This window comes from Coregonus clupeaformis, chromosome 16 (assembly GCF_020615455.1).
Source record: "Coregonus clupeaformis isolate EN_2021a chromosome 16, ASM2061545v1, whole genome shotgun sequence".
In the NCBI taxonomy this organism is placed as follows: Eukaryota; Metazoa; Chordata; class Actinopteri; order Salmoniformes; family Salmonidae; genus Coregonus; species Coregonus clupeaformis.
The window spans coordinates 52,621,429-52,639,401 of record NC_059207.1 but is presented as its reverse complement, the minus strand read 5'-3'; the positions used below and the strand labels follow the sequence as shown (position 1 = coordinate 52,639,401).

General features: G+C 45.8%; 1 protein-coding gene across 3 annotated transcripts in view; it reads left to right on the top strand.

Moving 5' to 3' along the window:
- The window catches only part of LOC121584622 (synuclein, alpha interacting protein), a 46,699-nt gene extending 29,625 nt beyond the window's left edge, over positions 1 to 17,074 (top strand). For 2 of the 3 annotated variants that reach the window (XM_041900616.2, XM_041900614.2), the window contains exons 8-10: positions 5,489 to 5,658; positions 14,266 to 14,373; positions 15,769 to 17,074. In XM_041900616.2, the coding sequence (XP_041756550.1) occupies positions 5,489 to 5,658; positions 14,266 to 14,373; positions 15,769 to 16,768 (1,278 nt within the window). In that variant the 3' untranslated portion in view covers positions 16,769 to 17,074. The remainder of the gene's footprint in view (positions 1 to 5,488; positions 5,659 to 14,265; positions 14,374 to 15,768) is intronic. The other variant, XM_041900615.2, reaches the window with a different exon arrangement.
- The last annotated feature ends 899 nt before the right edge of the window (positions 17,075 to 17,973 follow it).

Below are 17,973 nucleotides of genomic sequence, written 5' to 3'. Positions count from 1 at the left end.
CTTGACCATGGTGGAGAGTTTGGAATTTGATTGATTGATTGCTTCTGTGGACAGGTGTCTTTTATACAGGTAACAAACTGAGATTAGGAGCACTCCCTTTAAGAGTGTGCTCCTAATCTCAGCTCTATACCTGTATAAAAGACACCTGGGAGCCAGAAATCTTTGTGATTGAGAGGGGGTCAAATACTTATTTCCCTCATTAAAATGCAAATCAATTTATAACATTTTTTACATGCGTTTTTCTGGATAATTTTGTTGTTATTCTGTCTCTCACTGTTCAAATAAACCTACCATTAAAATTATAGACTGATCATTTCTTTGTCAGTGAGCAAACGTACAAAATCAGCAGGGAATCAAATACTTTTTTTCCCTCACTGTATATAGTGGTATGTGAAAGTATTCACACCCCTTGGCATTTATCCTTTTTTGTTGCCTTACACCCTAGAATTAAAATTGATTTTTTGGGGTTTGTATCATTTGATTTATACAACATGCCTACCACTTTGAAGATGCAAAATATATATATATATTCTTTTGAGAAACAAAGAAGTAATAAGACAACAAACCATAACTATTCTGCAGCTGCAAGTCTCTTCGGCTTTGCCTCTATAAGCTTGGCACATCTAGCCACTGGGATTTTTGCCCATTCTTCAAGGCAAACCTGCTCCAGCTCCTTCAAGTTTGATGGGTTCCGCTGTTGTACAGCAATCTTTAAGTCATACCACAGATTCTCAATTGGATTGAGGTCTGGGCTTTGACTAGGCCATTCCAAGACATTTAAATGTTTCCCCTTAAACCACTCGAGTGTTGCTTTAGCAGTATGCTTAGGGTCATTGTCCTGCTGGAAGGTGAACCTCTGTCCCAGTCTCAAATCTCTGGAAGACTGAAACAGGTTTCCCTCAAGAATTTCCCTGTATTTAGCGCCATCCATCATTCCTTCAATTCTGACCAGTTTCCCAGTCCCTGCCGATGGAAAAACATCCCCACAGCATGATGCTGCCACCACCATGCTTCACTGTGGGGATGGTGTTCTCGGGGTGATGAGAGCTGTTGGGTTTGCGCCAGACATAGCATTTTCCTTGATGGCCAAAAAGCTCAATTTTAGTCTCATCTGACGAGAGTACCTTCTTCCATATGTTTGGGGAGTCTCCCACATGCCTTTTGGTGAACACCAAAAGTGTTTGCTTATTTTTTTCTTTAAGCAATGGCTTTTTTCTGGCCACTCTTCTGTAAAGCCCAGCTCTGTGGAGTGTACGGCTTAAAGTGGTCCTATGGACAGATACTCCAATCTCTGCTGTGAGTTTTGATGGGCGGCCCTCTCTTGGCAGGTTTGTTCCAATTTTTTAATAATGGATTTAATGGTGCTCCGTGGGATGTTCAAAGTTTCTGATATTTTTTTTATAACCCAACCCTGATCTGTACTGCTCCACAACTTTGTCCCTGACCTGTTTGGAGAGCTCCTTGGTCTTCATGGTGCCGCTTGCTTGGTGGTGCCCCTTGCTTAGTGTTGCTGCAGACTCTGGGGCCTTTCAGAACAGGTGTGTGTGTGTGTGTGTGTGTGTGTGTGTGTGTGTATATATATATATATATATATACAGTGGGGAGAACAAGTATTTGATACGCTGCCGATTTTGCAGGTTTTCCTACTTACAAAGCATGTAGAGGTCTGTAATTTTTATCATAGGTACACTTCAACTGTGAGAGACGGAACCTAAAACAAAAATCCAGAAAATCACATTGTATGATTTTTAAGTAATTAATTTGCATTTTATTGCATGACATAAGTATTTGATACATCAGAAAAGCAGAACTTAATATTTGGTACAGAAACCTTTGTTTGCAATTACAAAGATCATATGTTTCCTGTAGGTCTTGACCAGGTTTGCACACACTGCAGCAGGGATTTTGGCCCACTCCTCCATACAGACCTTCTCCAGATCCTTCAGGTTTGGGGCTGTCGCTGGGCAATACGGACTTTCAGCTCCCTCCAAAGATGTTCTATTGGGTTCAGGTCTGGAGACTGGCTAGGCCACTCCAGGACCTTGAGATGCTTCTTACGGAGCCACTCCTTCGTTGCCCTGGCTGTGTGTTTCGGGTCGTTGTCATGCTGGAAGACCCAGCCACGACCCATCTTCAATGCTCTTACTGAGGGAAGGAGGTTGTTGGCCAAGATCTCGCGATACATGGCCCCATCCATCCTCCCCTCAATACGGTGCAGTCGTCCTGTCCCCTTTGCAGAAAAGCATCCCCAAAGAATGATGTTTCCACCTCCATGCTTCACGGTTGGGATGGTGTTCTTGGGGTTGTACTCATCCTTCTTCTTCCTCCAAACACGGCGAGTGGAGTTTAGACCAAAAAGCTCTATTTTTGTCTCATCAGACCACATGACCTTCTCCCATTCCTCCTCTGGATCATCCATATGGTCATTGGCAAACTTCAGATGGGCTTGGACATGCGCTGGCTTGAGCAGGGGGACCTTGCGTGCACTGCAGGATTTTAATCCATGACGGCGTAATGTGTTACTAATGGTTTTCTTTGAGACTGTGGTCCCAGCTCTCTTCAAGTCATTGACCAGGTCCTGCCGTGTAGTTCTGGGCTGATCCCTCACCTTCCTCATGATCATTGATGCCCCACGAGGTGAGATCTTGCATGGAGCCCCAGACCGAGGGTGATTGACCGTCATCTTGAACTTCTTCCATTTTCTAATAACTGCGCCAACAGTTGTTGCCTTCTCACTAAGCTGCTTGCCTATTGTCCTGTAGACCATCCCAGCCTTGTGCAGGTCTACAATTTTATCCCTGATGTCCTTACACAGCTCTCTGGTCTTGGCCATTGTGGAGAGGTTGGAGTCTGTTTGATTGAGTGTGTGGACAGGTGTCTTTTATACAGGTAACGAGTTCAAACAGGTGCAGTTAATACAGGTAATGAGTGGAGAACAGGAGGGCTTCTCAAAGAAAAACTAACAGGTCTGTGAGAGACGGAATTCTTACTGGTTGGTAGGTGATCAAATACTTATGTCATGCAATAAAATGCAAATTAATTACTTAAAAATCATACAATGTGACTTTCTGGATTTTTGTTTTAGATTCCGTCTCTCACAGTTGAAGTGTACCTATGATAACAATTACAGACCTCTACATGCTTTTTAAGTAGGAAAACCTGCAAAATCGGCAGTGTATCAAATACTTCTTCTCCCCACTGTGTGTATGTATATATATATATATATGTATATATATATATATATATATATATATATATACACGCACACATTGCTCAAAAAAATTAAGGGAACACTAAAATAACACATCCTAGATCTGAATGAATGAAATAATCTTATTAAATACTTTTTTCTTTATATAGTTGAATGTGCTGACAACAAAATCACACAAAAATTATCAATGGAAATCAAAAGTATCAACCCATGGAGGTCTGGATTTGGAGTCACCCTCAAAATTAAAGTGGAAAACCACACTACAGGCTGATCCAACTTTGATGTAATGTCCTTAAAACAAGTCAAAATGAGGCTCAGTAGTGTGTGTGGCCTCCACGTGCCTGTATGACCTCCCTACAACGCCTGGGCATGCTCCTGATGAGGTGGCGGACTAAAGCATCCGCCAACTCCTGGACAGTCTGTGGTGCAACGTGGCGTTGGTGGATGGAGCGAGACATGATGTCCCAGATGTGCTCAATTGGATTCAGGTCTGGGGAACGGGCGGGCCAGTCCATAGCATCAATGCCTTCCTCTTGCAGGAACTGCTGACACACTCCAGCCACATGAGGTCTAGCATTGTCTTGCATTAGGAGGAACCCAGGGCCAACCGCACCAGCATATGGTCTCACAAGGGGTCTGAGGATCTCATCTCGGTACCTAATGGCAGTCAGGTTACCTCTGGCGAGCACATGGAGGGCTGTGCGGCCCCCCAAAGAAATGCCACCCCACACCATGACTGACCCACCGCCAAACCAGTCATGCTGGAGGATGTTGCAGGCAGCAGAACGTTCTCCACGGCGTCTCCAGACTCTGTCACGTCTGTCACATGTGCTCAGTGTGAACCTGCTTTCATCTGTGAAGAGCACAGGGCGCCAGTGGCGAATTTGCCAATCTTGGTGTTCTCTGGCAAATGCCAAACGTCCTGCACGGTGTTGGGCTGTAAGCACAACCCCCACCTGTGGACGTCGGGCCCTCATACCACCCTCATGGAGTCTGTTTCTGACCGTTTGAGCAGACACATGCACATTTGTGGCCTGCTGGAGGTCATTTTGCAGGGCTCTGGCAGTGCTCCTCCTGCTCCTCCTTGCACAAAGGCGGAGGTAGCAGTCCTGCTGCTGGGTTGTTGCCCTCCTACGGCCTCCTCCACGTCTCCTGATGTACTGGCCTGTCTCCTGGTAGCGTCTTCATGCTCTGGACACTACGCTGACAGACACAGCAAACCTTCTTGCCACAGCTCGCATTGATGTGCCATCCTGGATGAGCTGCACTACCTGAGCCACTTGTGAGGGTTGTAGACTCCGTCTCATGCTACCACTAGAGTTAAAGCACCGCCAGCATTCAAAAGTGACCAAAACATCAGCCAGGAAGTATATGATCTGATAAGTGGTTTGCACAACAGCATGTGACATTTATTGTCAATCAGTGTTGCTTCCTAATTGGACAGTTTGATTTCACAGAAGTGTGATTGACTTGGAGTTACATTGTGTTGTTTAAGTGTTCCCTTTATTTTTTTGAGCAGTGTGTGTGTGATATATATATATATATATATATATATATATATATATATATATATATATATATATATATATATATATATATATATATATGAGATCATGTGACAGATCATGTGACACTTAGATTGCACACAGGTGGACTATATTTAACTAATTATGTGATTTCTGAAGGTAATTGGTTGCACCAGATCTTATTTAGGAACTTCATAGCACCTGAGAATTTTTTGAAATAAGTTATTTTTTTCATTTCACTTCACCAATTTGGACTATTTTGTGTATGTTCATTACATGAAATCCAAATAAAAATATTTAAATTACAGGTTGTAATGCAACAAAAATTTTAAAACGCCAAGGGGGATGAATACTTTTGCAAGGCACTGTATGTTTGAGAGAGACAAGCGGGCCTAGGAAACATTCAAACTACTCTGTTTTACTTTGTTTCTGCACTTCTATGTACGCTAGAGAATACAGATTTAATTTGCCTGTTTTGTCGTTAAACATAAAAAACAAAGTTGTTTTAGAGGAAGAATACTGGATGATAAGGACATTTGTGAATTTAGTTTGTGGATGTTTGCCCATCAGTTTGCACAAAATGCTTTCTGTACCATTTTCTTAAACATCTATTCATTATTTTTGTAAGGCTTCAATTCCATTTCAGACACTACTAACATAGTCTATAGGTCTTTGTTTGGAGCTCCTACCACATGATTTGAAAACGATTGAACTGACAGAGCAGCATGTCCCTGGTCTTTCTTTCCCTCAGACCCTGGTGGAGTACGGCTCCAACGTCACCGTGCAGAACCAGAGCGGCGAGAGGCCTTCCCAGAGTGCCGAGCGGCAGGGCCACACCACCTGCGCCCGCTACCTGGTGGTGGTGGAGACGTGCATGTCGCTGGCATCCCAGGTGGTCAAGCTCACCAAGCAGCTCAATGAGTGAGTGGGAGGCTCCTGTCTGACTATTTTGATCTATCCCAAAAAGCATCCTATTACGTACATAGTGTACTACCTTTGACCTTTGGCCTATGGGTCCTGGTCAAAAGTAATGCACTATATATTGATTAGGGTGTCATCTGTGACGCAGCCTTTGACTTACCTCAGATTGCTTGTGTTGTGTCTGAAATTACTCCCTGTTCCTTATATAGTACTATTAGCAGAGTTGTGGATTTGAGTCATGACTTGGACTCGAGTCTCAAATTTGATGGCTTGAGACTCAACTTAATAGAAAATAAAATAACTTAATACTTGATTTGGAGCCTCAAGACACGGGACTCGACTTTGACTTGAGACTGATGACTTGAAATTATCTGGCCAGGTTTTGTAACATTTTGTCACTCATTTTGTGGCACAGAGTCTCCGTGGATTACTCTCCACGCAGCCAGAGACAGTAGCCGCGGCATCGCCCTTGCAAAAAAAGCGTGCAACAGATTGGCTAGTGAAATGAACACTCTGCCCTCTGATTGGATCAGCAAACTGTCAATCAACACATGTCGGGTGAGCTAGCGAACAGATTGCTGATTTGCTGTACAGCTAAAGGATCGGGTGCAGCGCAAACATGAAATAGTGAGAGAGGTTTGCCATAATAAATAAATATGCAGCTCCAAAAAAAAATTGTAATCAAGAATATTAACTGCAGGCAGGCTAGTGGTTAAGAACATTGGGCCAGTAACAGAAAGGTTGCTGGTTTGAATCCTCGAGTTGACTAGGTGAAAAATCTGTCTGTGCCCTTGAGCAAGGCACTTAACCCAAATTGCTCCCATAAGTCGCTCTGGATAAGAGCATCTGTTAAGTAATTAAAATGTAAATGAAAGCTCACCATTAATGGGGCATCAAGCAACAATTAATAGCATAGGCCTACTGGTCTTCTGGTATGTCAAAATTGCTTGAAATGTATCATTTACTTATGAATCTTGCATTTGGAATTTTATGTTAAAATTAATTATTACTGTGGCGAAATTCTCGCCAGTGTAGAGCGCTTTACTTCCTTGCTGTTGCTTTCACATGTTTAAAATGCATAAATCTATATTCCATCTAATTCTACAATAATTGCTAGCGTTTCATCATTCCATCCTCGTACTGTTTATTGCAACACTTGGACATTTCTGTTTCATGTTTGATATGATACATTTTCATTTACCATTTCTTAGCCTCTGAATGGGCACGATGTTTATTGTTCACATGAATGTTTGTGAGACTCATCTGGTAGATGTTCTGTTGATTTTATTCAATGTATGGTTTCCTTTGTTCATATTTCACGGTTTATGTCGGAGTTCCTTGTGTCTGTGTCCTATGTCTCTGTCATTCTGGTTGTGCGTAATAGGAGCGCGCCCACCTCAGAGCGCATTCTAGGCTACATGGACTACGCGCCATACTTTGGAGTCAGTACGTTTCATAAGAGAAGATTATTGTTCCATGTATGAATGGTGATAAAAAAATATTAATAATCATTGTCTGATGAAGACGTACACTACCGTTCAAAAGTTTGGGGTCACTTAGAAATGTCCTTGTTTTCGAAAGAAAAGCAAAAAAAAATGTGTCCATTTAAAATAACATCAAATTGATCAGAAATACAGTGTAGACATTAATGTTGTAAATGGCTATTGTAGCTGGAAACAGCTGATTTTTAATGGAATATCTACATAGGCGTACAGAGGCCCATTATCAGCAACCATCAGTCCTGTGTTCCAATGGCACGTTGTTTTTGCTAATCCAAGTTGATAATTGATCATTAGAAAACCTTTTTGCAATTATGTTAGCACAGCTGAAAATTGTGGCCAGAAACAAAAACTTTCTTCTGAAACTCGTCAGTCTAGTCTTGTTCTGAGAATTGGAACAAGCTCCCCCACGACACCAGGACAGCGGAGTCACTGACCATCTTCTGGAGACACTTGAAACCCTACCTCTTTAAGGAATACCTGGAATAGTATAAAAGTGGTTGTCCCACTGGCTATCATAAGTTGAATGCACCAATTTGTAAATCGCTCTGGATAAGAGCGTCTGCTAAATGACGTAAATGTAAATGAAGGCTATTCTATGCGAGAAATTGCCAAGAAACTGAAGATCTCGTACAACGCTGTGTACTACTCCCTTCACAGAACAGCGCAAACTGGCTCTAACCAGAATAGAAAGAGGAGTGGGAGGCCCCGGTGCACAACTGAGCAAGAGGACAAATACATTTGTCAGGTTTTGGCCATGACTGTTCGGGTTTTGGTCACTAGATGTCCCCATTGCACCTTTTTTGTACCTTTTTGTTTTTCTTGCTCTAATTATTGTTTGCACCTGTAGGTCATTCCCTTGTTAGTATTTAAACCCTGTGTGTTCCTCAGTTCCTTGCTCAGTGTTTGTAGTTAGCACCCAGCCCCAGCCCAAGCCTTGTTTTATATAGATATTTCTCTGGTGGGATTTTCCAGAGGTTCTCTGGTTTAGTTCTTGTGTTTTGTTTGAGTAGTCTTTTGAGGTTTGTTTTTCCCTGCTGTTTTTTACCACTTTGTGGAGTTTCTTTTGTTTTTTGGAGGTTTTCCTCTTTGTGCCTCTTGGCTTTATTTTTTGGACATTGTGGATTTAGTTTCTTTGCCTGAAGATTTTGTTCTTTAATTAAACCACCATCTCTAGTACTGCTGTGTCTGCCTCATCCTCTGGGTTCTGACAATTATTAGTGACTGTTTCTTGCACCGGGTCGTGACAGAAACACTGAGCCATTATTATGAACCCAGAGGCAGCCAGTACCCAGGATCTTTTTTCCATGCTGTCCCACCATGAGGGGACTGTCCAACGCCACGAGGCTGCTCTGGTTCAGCAAGAGGCCTTAATGGCTAGACATTCTCAACTTCTGTCAGAGATGCTGACTTCCATAAAGCAGATTTCGGATCGACTTTCCCCGGCAACCGCTTCTGCTCCAGTTCATCCGATTCAAGGGCCCCTGGCAGTTAATCCCCTGGCTGAACCTCGTCTGCCGCCTCCCCAACGGTTCTCAGGGGATCCGAGTGTTTGTAAGGGGTTTTTCACCCAATGTTCTCTCTCCTTTGAGCTGCAACCATCGTCGTTTCCCACCGACCGGTCCAAGATAGCATATATCATCACCCTGCTGTCGGAAAAGGCCCTAGCCTGGGCTACTGCTGTGTGGGATGCCCAAAGTCCCTGCTGTGCCACTTACTCTACCTTTGCTGAAGAATTCAAGCGAGTGTTTCAAGGTCCTACCAACGGCCCTGACTCAGCCAAACAGCTCCTGACTCTCCGCCAAGGTCGGCGCAGCGTGACGGACTATGCCATCCAGTTCCGCACTGTGGCAGCAGCAAGTGGCTGGAACGACGAGGCGCTCACAGTGTGTTTTTTGAAGGGTCTTTCTGACACCATCCAAGATGAACTGGCCACTCGGGAACCACCGGACAACCTCGAGTCCCTTATCAAGTTGGCTTCACGCATAGACCAGCGTCTGAGAGAGAGAGAACAAAACCATAGACCGCTCACCCTAGCTCCTATCGGTTCCAGCTCCGAGTCTCCACCTTTATCCTCGCTGGCTCCACCAGAACCCATGCAGGTTGGACGCATCTCCCAGGCTGAGAGAGACCGCCGGATGAGGGAGCGATGCTGTCTATATTGCGGCAAACCGGGCCATTGCCGCTCCACGTGTCCCGGGCTCCAGGGAAACGCACTCTCCCGTGCAGGCCTGGGAGGACTGTAACGGGGAAACATAACCTCCTCCCATCCATCCAACTCCCCGCCTGCTCATTCCAGTTACCCTTTCCTGGGACGACCACGAGTTTTCTCTTCAAGCCTTGGTAGACTCTGGAGCCGCAGGTAACTTCATGGATGGGATCTGGGCGAAGGAGAATGGCGTTCCTTCTGAACCTCTAAGTGACCCCATAAGGGTTACTACGTTGGATAGAAGTCCTTTGGGATCTGGACTTGTCACTCGTGCCACTACCCCCTTACGACTTTCAGTTTCCCAACACCAGGAAGTGATGAACTTTCATCTGATCTCCTGTTCCGAGTTTCCTCTCGTCCTTGGTTATCCCTGGCTTCACAGCCATAACCCTCACATCGACTGGTCTGTGGGCACTATCAAGCAGTGGGGTCCTACGTGCCAAGCCACTTGTATCTTCCCGAGTTCCCAGAGTTCTCCTTCCGAGTCTCTAGAATCCATCGACTTGTCCCGAGTTCCCGAGTGTTACCATGACCTCAAACTGGTATTTAGCAAACAGAGGGCCACCAAACTACCACCCCATAGACCTTACGATTGCACCATCGACCTGTTGCCGGGGACCTGCCCTCCCAGGGGTCGGATCTTTTCCCTTTCTCCTCCCGAACGAGCTGCTATGGATACCTACATCAAGGACGCTCTGACAGCAGGCCTCATGCGTCCATCTACCTCGCCGGCGGGAGCAGGGGTTTTTCTTTGTGGCCAAGAAAGACGGTGGATTACGACCTTGCATCGACTACCGGGGACTCAATGCCATAACCGTCCGTAACCGCTACCCGCTACCCCTTATGGCCACAGCCTTTGAGCTGCTCCAGGAAGCAGTTGTCTTCACTAAGCTTGACCTGCGGAACGCATACCATCTTGTGCGGATCAAACCCGGGGACGAGTGGAAGACCGCTTTCAACATGCCTACTGGTCACTACGAATACTCGGTGATGCCCTTCGGCCTGACCAACGCTCCGGCTGTGTTCCAAGCGCTCATAAACGATGTGCTTAGAGATATGCTTAACATCTTTGTGTTTGTTTACTTGGATGACATCCTCATCTTTTCGAGCTCCCTTCAAGAACACACTAAGCATGTCAGACAAGTGCTCAAACGCCTCCCTAGACAGCCATTTGTACGTTAAGCCGGAGAAGTGTGAATTCCATTCCTCTCGAGTACAATTCCTGGGATTTATAGTGGAACCCGGACGAGTCCAGATGGACCCCAAGAAGGTAGAGGCGGTAGCGGATTGGCCCACCCCCAAGTCCGTTAAGGAAGTTCAGCGTTTCCTGGGCTTCACCAACTTTTACCGCAAGTTCATCAAGAACTTCAGCTCGGTGGCAGCCCCTCTCTCGGCGGTACCAAGGGTGGCAACACAAGGTTTCTGTGGGGAAGAGAAGCTGAGACGGCCTTCCAAGGACTCAAGCAGCGCATCCTCTCTGCTCCCATCCTGACACTACCAACGGCGGATGAACCTTTTGTGGTGGAGGTAGACGCATCAGAGGTTGGGGTTGGAGCTGTCCTGTCTCAGAGGGGTGAAGACAAGAAGCTTCATCCTTGCGCCTTCTTCTCTCACCGGCTTACCCCGGCCGAGAGGAATTACGATGTGGGGGATCGTGAACTCCTAGCGGTTAAGATGGCATTGAAGGAATGGAGACACTGGCTCGAGGGGGCTTCTCAACCGTTTCAAGTGCTTACGGACCACAAGAATCTGGAGTATATCCAGCAGGCGAAGCGGTTGAACGCCAGACAAGCTCGATGGTCTCTTTTCTTCAGCCGATTTCAGTTTATCCTCACCTATAGACCCGGGTCGAAGAATCTCAAACCGGACGCCTTGTCACGAATCTACTCTCCTGCCATTCGAGAAGATACTGACATGACTGTCCTTCCGGCCGCTAAGATCGTGGCTCCGATCTCGTGGCAAGTGGAGGATACCGTGAAACAAGCTCAAGCCATGGAACCGGGCCCTGGAGGAGGTCCTGCTAATCGGTTGTTTGTTCCCAAGGCAGCAAGGTCCCAAGTCCTTCGGTGGGGGCACTCCTCTCGCCTCACCTGTCACCCGGGCGTAGGCCGCACCTTGGAGTTCATCCAGCGTAAGTTCTGGTGGCCCACCATAAAAGAAGACGTTGCCACTTTCATCAAGGCCTGTTCCGTGTGCTGCCAGGGCAAATCTTCTCACCTCCGCCCTCAAGGACTCCTTCACCCTCTATCTATTCCCCCACCGACCCTGGTCCCATATCTCGTTGGACTTTATTACTGGCCTTCCTCCGTCCCATGGTAATACTACGATCCTAGTCATCATCGACAGGTTTTCTAAGGCGGCCAGGTTTGTTCCTTTGACCAAATTACCTTCTGCCAAGGAAACAGCTGAGTTGGTGATTAACCATGTGTTCCGAGTCTTTGGGATTCCGCAAGATATGGTTTCCGACAGAGGTCCCCAGTTCGCCTCAAGGTTTTGGAAGGCCTTCTGCCAACTCATAGGGGCCACGGCCAGTTTATCTTCAGGGTACCATCCGAGTCCAATGGCCAAACTGAGAGGATGAATCAGGAGCTGGAAACCACCCTCAGATGCATGGTTTCCAACAACCCGTCCACTTGGTCATCCTTCATTGTTTGGGCCGAGTACGCGCACAACACCTTGTGCTCCTCCTCCACTGGTATGTCCCCGCATGAGTGTCAGTTTGGCTATGCGCCTCTATTGTTCCCGGACCAGGAGGCAGAAGTCAGAGTGCCTTCAGCCTCGAGGTTCATCAGACGCTGTCGGCTTACGTGGAAGAAGGCACGTCTTAATCTTCTGCGTTCCTCTCAGCAGTACCAACGACAAGCCAACAGAGGTCGCCGTCCCGGTCCTACCCTGTACCCCGGCCAGAGAGTATGGCTCTCAACTAAGAACCTACCACTACGGGTGGAGTCTCGCAAGCTGTCCCAGAGGTTCATCGGTCCCTTTAAGATTGCCAGGAGAGTCAATCCCGTTACTTTTCGCCTGCACTTACCCAGATCCCTTAAGATCAATCCAACATTTCACATTTCTTTATTAAAACCTGTTGTTTTTTCTCCCCTTATCCCGGCAGGCAGACCTCCCCCCTCCGCCCCGTGTCATCGGTGGCCAGTCGGCTTATACCGTCCACCGGATACTGGATTCCCGCCGGGTGCAGCGGTCCTGGCAGTATCTGGTGGACTGGGAAGGCTACGGTCCCGAGGAGCGCTCCTGGGTTCCTGCCAAGGACATACTGGACCCTGACCTCATTCGTCAGTTCAGGGCCCTCCACCCTGAGAAGGCTGGTAGGAACGTCAGGAGCCGTTCCTAGGAGGGGGATTCTGTCAGGTTTTGGCCATGACTGTTCGGGTTTTGGTCACTAGATGTCCCCATTGCACCTTTTTTGTACCTTTTGTTTTTCTTGCTCTAATTATTGTTTGCACCTGTAGGTCATTCCCTTGTTAGTATTTAAACCCTGTGTGTTCCTCAGTTCCTTGCTCAGTGTTTGTAGTTAGCACCCAGCCCCAGCCCAAGCCTTGTTTTATATAGATATTTCTCTGGTGGGATTTTCCAGAGGTTCTCTGGTTTAGTTCTTGTGTTTTGTTTGAGTAGTCTTTTGAGGTTTGTTTTTCCCTGCTGTTTTTTACCACTTTGTGGAGTTTCTTTTGTTTTTTGGAGGTTTTCCTCTTTGTGCCTCTTGGCTTTATTTTTGGACATTGTGGATTTAGTTTCTTTGCCTGAAGATTTTGTTCTTTAATTAAACCACCATCTCTAGTACTGCTGTGTCTGCCTCATCCTCTGGGTTCTGACAATTATTAGTGACTGTTTCTTGCACCGGGTCGTGACAACATTAGTGTCTAGTTTGAGAAACAGACTCCTCAAAGGTCCTCAACTGGCAGCTTCATTAAATAGTACCCGCAAAACACCAGTCTCAACGTCAACAGTGAAGAGGCGACTCAGACTGCCCATCTTAATCTTTTCTTTTTATTGTCCAGTCTGAGATATGGCATATTTCTTCATTTCTCAGAACAAGAATAGACTGACGAATTTCAGAAGAAAGTTATTTGTTTCTGGCCATTTTGAGCTTGTAATCGAACCCACAATTGCTGATGCTCCAGATACTCAACTAGTCTCAAGATGGCCAGTTTTATTGCTTCTTTAATCAGCACAACAGTTTCAGCTGTGCTAACATGAAAACGGTTTTCTAATGATCAATTAGCCTTTTAAAATTATAAAATTGGATTAGCAAACACAACGTGCCATTGGAACACAGGACTGATGGTTGCTGATAATGGGCCTCTGTACGCCTATGTAGATATTCCATAAAAAATCGTTTCCAGCTACAATAGCCATTTATAACATGAATAATGTCTACACTGTATTTCTGATCAATTAGATGTTATTTTAATGGTCAAAAAATTTGCTTTTCTTTTGAAAACAAGGACATTTCTAAGTGACCCCAAACTTTTGAACGATAGTGTATGTACCAATGTTACAATGCTTGTGACTTGAATAATAATGACTTGGTCCCACCTCTGGCTATTAGTGCACTTCTTCTCTGGCCAAAAGTAGTGCACTACATGGGGAATAGGGTGCCATTTCAGATGCATATTAACCTAGTCTTTACACCAATGTGGATAAAAATAAATAATATTTTATTTAAAAGGGTGTAATAACCGCAGTATTTCAGAAAATGTAATTTTTTTGCATGCAAATGGTGTAATACACTTCTTTGTAGCATTTTGGAAATGGAGATGCGCTGAGGATTTTCAGGAGGAACATTTTTAATGAATCAATGTGTTAACAATGAAGATTTCCATAGCTGGTCAATTTACCTTGCCTGCATGTCAGTGTTATCATTATATATTGTGCAAAAATTTTCAGACAAGCAACAAAGACGATAGCTGTACAGAATCAAGTCCAGCTACTCCTGGATCCCTCAAAAGCAGAGGGAACGTCGTCGCGATCGCCCAGGTCTGATCTTCCACCACTGTACGCTACACCATTCAAAAAAACTTATAATTCACCGTCTACACATTGATTACAAACATGTTCATGTAAATGTGTATGTACAGTTGAAGTCGGAAGTTTACATACACTTAGGTTGGAGTCATTAAAACTAGTTTTTCAACCATTCCACAAATTTCTTGTTAACAAACTATAGTTTTGTTAAGTCGGTTAGGACATCTACTTTGTGCATGATGCAAGTAATTTTTCCCACAATTGTTTACAGACAGATTATTTCACTTATAACTCACTGTATCACAATTCCAGTGGGTCAGAAGTTTACATACACTAAGTTGACTGTGCCTTTAAACAGCTTGGAAAATTCCAGAAAATGATGTCATGGCTTTAGAAGCTTCTGATAGGCTAATTGACATAATTTGAGTCAATTGGAGGTGTACCTGTGGATGTATTTCAAGGCCTACCTTCAAACTCAGTGCCTCTTTGCTTGACATCATGTGAAAATCAAAAGAAGTCAGCCAAGACCTCAGAAATAAAATTGTAGACCTCCACATGTCTGGTTCATCATCTGTACAAACAATATTACGCAAGTATAAACACCATGGGACCACGCAGCCATCATACCGCTCAGGAAAGAGACGCGTTCTGTCTCCTAGAGAGGAAAAAGGGGAAGGCTTGCAAGCCGAAGAACACCATCCCAACTGTGAAGCACGGGGGTGGCAGCATCATGCTGTGGGGGTGCTTTGCTGCAGGAGGGACTGGTGCACTTCACAAAATAGATGGCATCATGAGGAAGGAAAATTATGTGGATATATTGAAGCAACATCTCAAGACATCAGTCAGGAAGTTAAAGCTTGGTCGCAAATGGGTCTTCCAAATGGACAATGACCCTAAGCATACTTCCAAAGTTGTGGCAAAATGGCTTAAGGACAACAAAGTCAAGGTATTGGAGTGGCCATCACAAAGCCCTGACTTCAATCCCATAGAAAATGTGTGGGCAGAACTGAAAAAGCATGTGCGAGCAAGGAGGCCTACAAACCTGACTCAGTTACACCAGCTCTGTCAGGAGGAATGGGCCAAAATTCACCCAACTTATTGTGGGAAGCTTGTGGAAGGCAACCTGAAACGTTTGACCCAAGTTAAACAACTTAAAGGCAATGCTATCAAATACTAATTGAGTGCATGTAAACTTCTGACCCACTGGGAATGTGATGAAATAAATAAAAGCTGAAATAAATAATTCTCTCTACTATTACTCTGACATTTCACATTCTTAGGATCACCACTTTATTTTAACTGACCTAAGACAGGGACTTTTTACTAGGATTAAATGTATTTGGCTAAGGCGTATGTAAACTTCCGACTTCAACTGTAAATTATATCTACCCAATTCAGTAATTTCTATGTCTTTTTGATGATCAGCTCCCATGTCCCGTCTGTGGAGGCTTGGCCTGAGATGACCCTGACAGCGGAGGGGACCCCCGGGGATGGCCACTGGATACTGAGGCAGAGGAGCGTTGACTCAGACACCGTCCTGCGCCAGCTGCTGGGTAAAGACATCTCAGACAAGGTGTGCACCAAGGAGAAGCTGTCCCTGGAGTTCCAGGAGGGCTCCAGAGCGGGGCCTCCTAATCTGAACGGGGCCAACCCCGGGCCCCTGCGCAGGATGGGGGTGGTGGAGAGACGGGAGCTGAAGCTGGCCAGACTCAAGCAGATCATGCAGCGCTCTCTCAGCGAGTCCGACTCGGACACCTACCCCCCTGAAGAGGCCAAACATGCGCCCCCCCCCGGGGTGCGGCTAGAGAGACCCAGCCACCTGCCCATCGCAGAGAGCGAGGAGCCTGTTGGCAGCCTGCATCTGGGGATGAAGAAGCACACCTCGACCACCGAGCACAAGTCAGCTTTCGCCCTCAGCACATCCAAGTCCATGGATGGATACCCCTCGCCCACGTCAGACAAAAGCGAGCCGGACGCTGACGGTAAACCAGAGGCCGGTGGAGATTTCCCCGACTACAACAACGGACAAAAGATCACGACGAGCCCCAAAAGTGCACTCAAATCGCCTACCTCTCGAAGGAAGACCTCCCAGAATCTGAAACTGAGGGTGACCTTTGATGAGCAGGTGGTTCACAAGACGGGGCCACCAGAGAGTGAGCCGCCCAAGGGTGCCCACAGTAAAGAAGGAGCAGGAGGTAGGACTCCCACGGGGTCCGAGACGGTGAAGCGCCCATTCGGAACATTCCGCTCCATAATGGAATCGCTGAGTGGGAATCAGAACAGCAATAATAATAACGCCCAAACGTCTCCCTCTGTCAAACAGTCAAGCTGTGGTGTGTCCCAGGGCTCGCCTGGCAGGAAAACGGAGGTTAAAACCAGTCCAGGTGGGCACTCCAAGGGCAAGAGCAAAGCTAGTGCTGTTTAGGGGCCTTTTTTTAAAGGATCAAATCAGAAAGCATTGTACTTCTCTCACAGTATTTGATCAACTTGACTCAAGTATTTTTGAAGTAACTGAAGTGTCCTCTGAAGTATCCAATACAATTGTAAAAGAGAATATGTATACTTATGCACACACAGTTATACCATTGGTAATGCAATCTGTGGTTTTTCACATGCACTCAATGTGTACTAGCACAAAACATATACACTGAATATAAATATAAACGCAACATGCAACAATTTCAAAGATTTTACTGAGTTACAGTTCATATAAGGAAATAACTCAATTTAAATGAATTCATTAGGCCCTAATCTATTAATTTCACATGACTGGGAATAGAGATATGCATCTGTTGGTCACAGATACCTTTAAAAAAAAGGGTAGAGAGCCTGGATCAGAAAACCAGTCAGTATCTGGTGTAACCACAATTTGCCTCATGCAGTGCGACACATCTCCTTCGCATAGGCAGTTGATTGTGGCCTGTGGAAAGTTGTCCCACTCCTCTTCAATGGCTGTGCGAAGTTGCTGGAAATTGGCGGGACCTGGAACACGCTGTCATACACGTCGATCCAAACATGCTCAATAGGTGACATGCCTGGTGAGTATGCAGGCCATGGAAGAACTGGGACATTTTCAGATTCCAGGAATTGTGTACAGATTCTTGCGACATGGGGCCGTGCATTATCATGCTGAAACATGAGGTGATGGCAGTGGATGAATGACATGACAATGGGCCTCAGGATCTCGTCACGCTATCTCTGTGCATTCTAATTGCCATCGATAAAATGCAGTTGTGTTCGTTGTCCGTATCTTATGCCTGCCCATACAATAGCCCCACCGCAACCATGGTGCACTCTGTTCACAACGTTGACATCAACAAACCGCTCGCCCACACAACACCATACACGCTGTCTGCCATCTGCCCGGTACAGTTGAAACCGGGAATCATCCGTGAAGAGCACACTTCTCCAGTGTGCCAGTGGCCATCGAAGGTGAGCATTTGCCCACTGAAGTCGGTTAAGTCACCAAACTGCAGTCCGGTCAAGTCCCTGGTGAGGACGACGAGCACGCAGATGAGCATCCCAGAGACGGTTTCTGACAGTTAGTGCAGAAAACCTGTCCGGGAGGCTGGTCTCAGAAGATCCCACAGGTGAAGAAGCCGAATGTGGAGGTCCTTAGCTGGTGTGGTT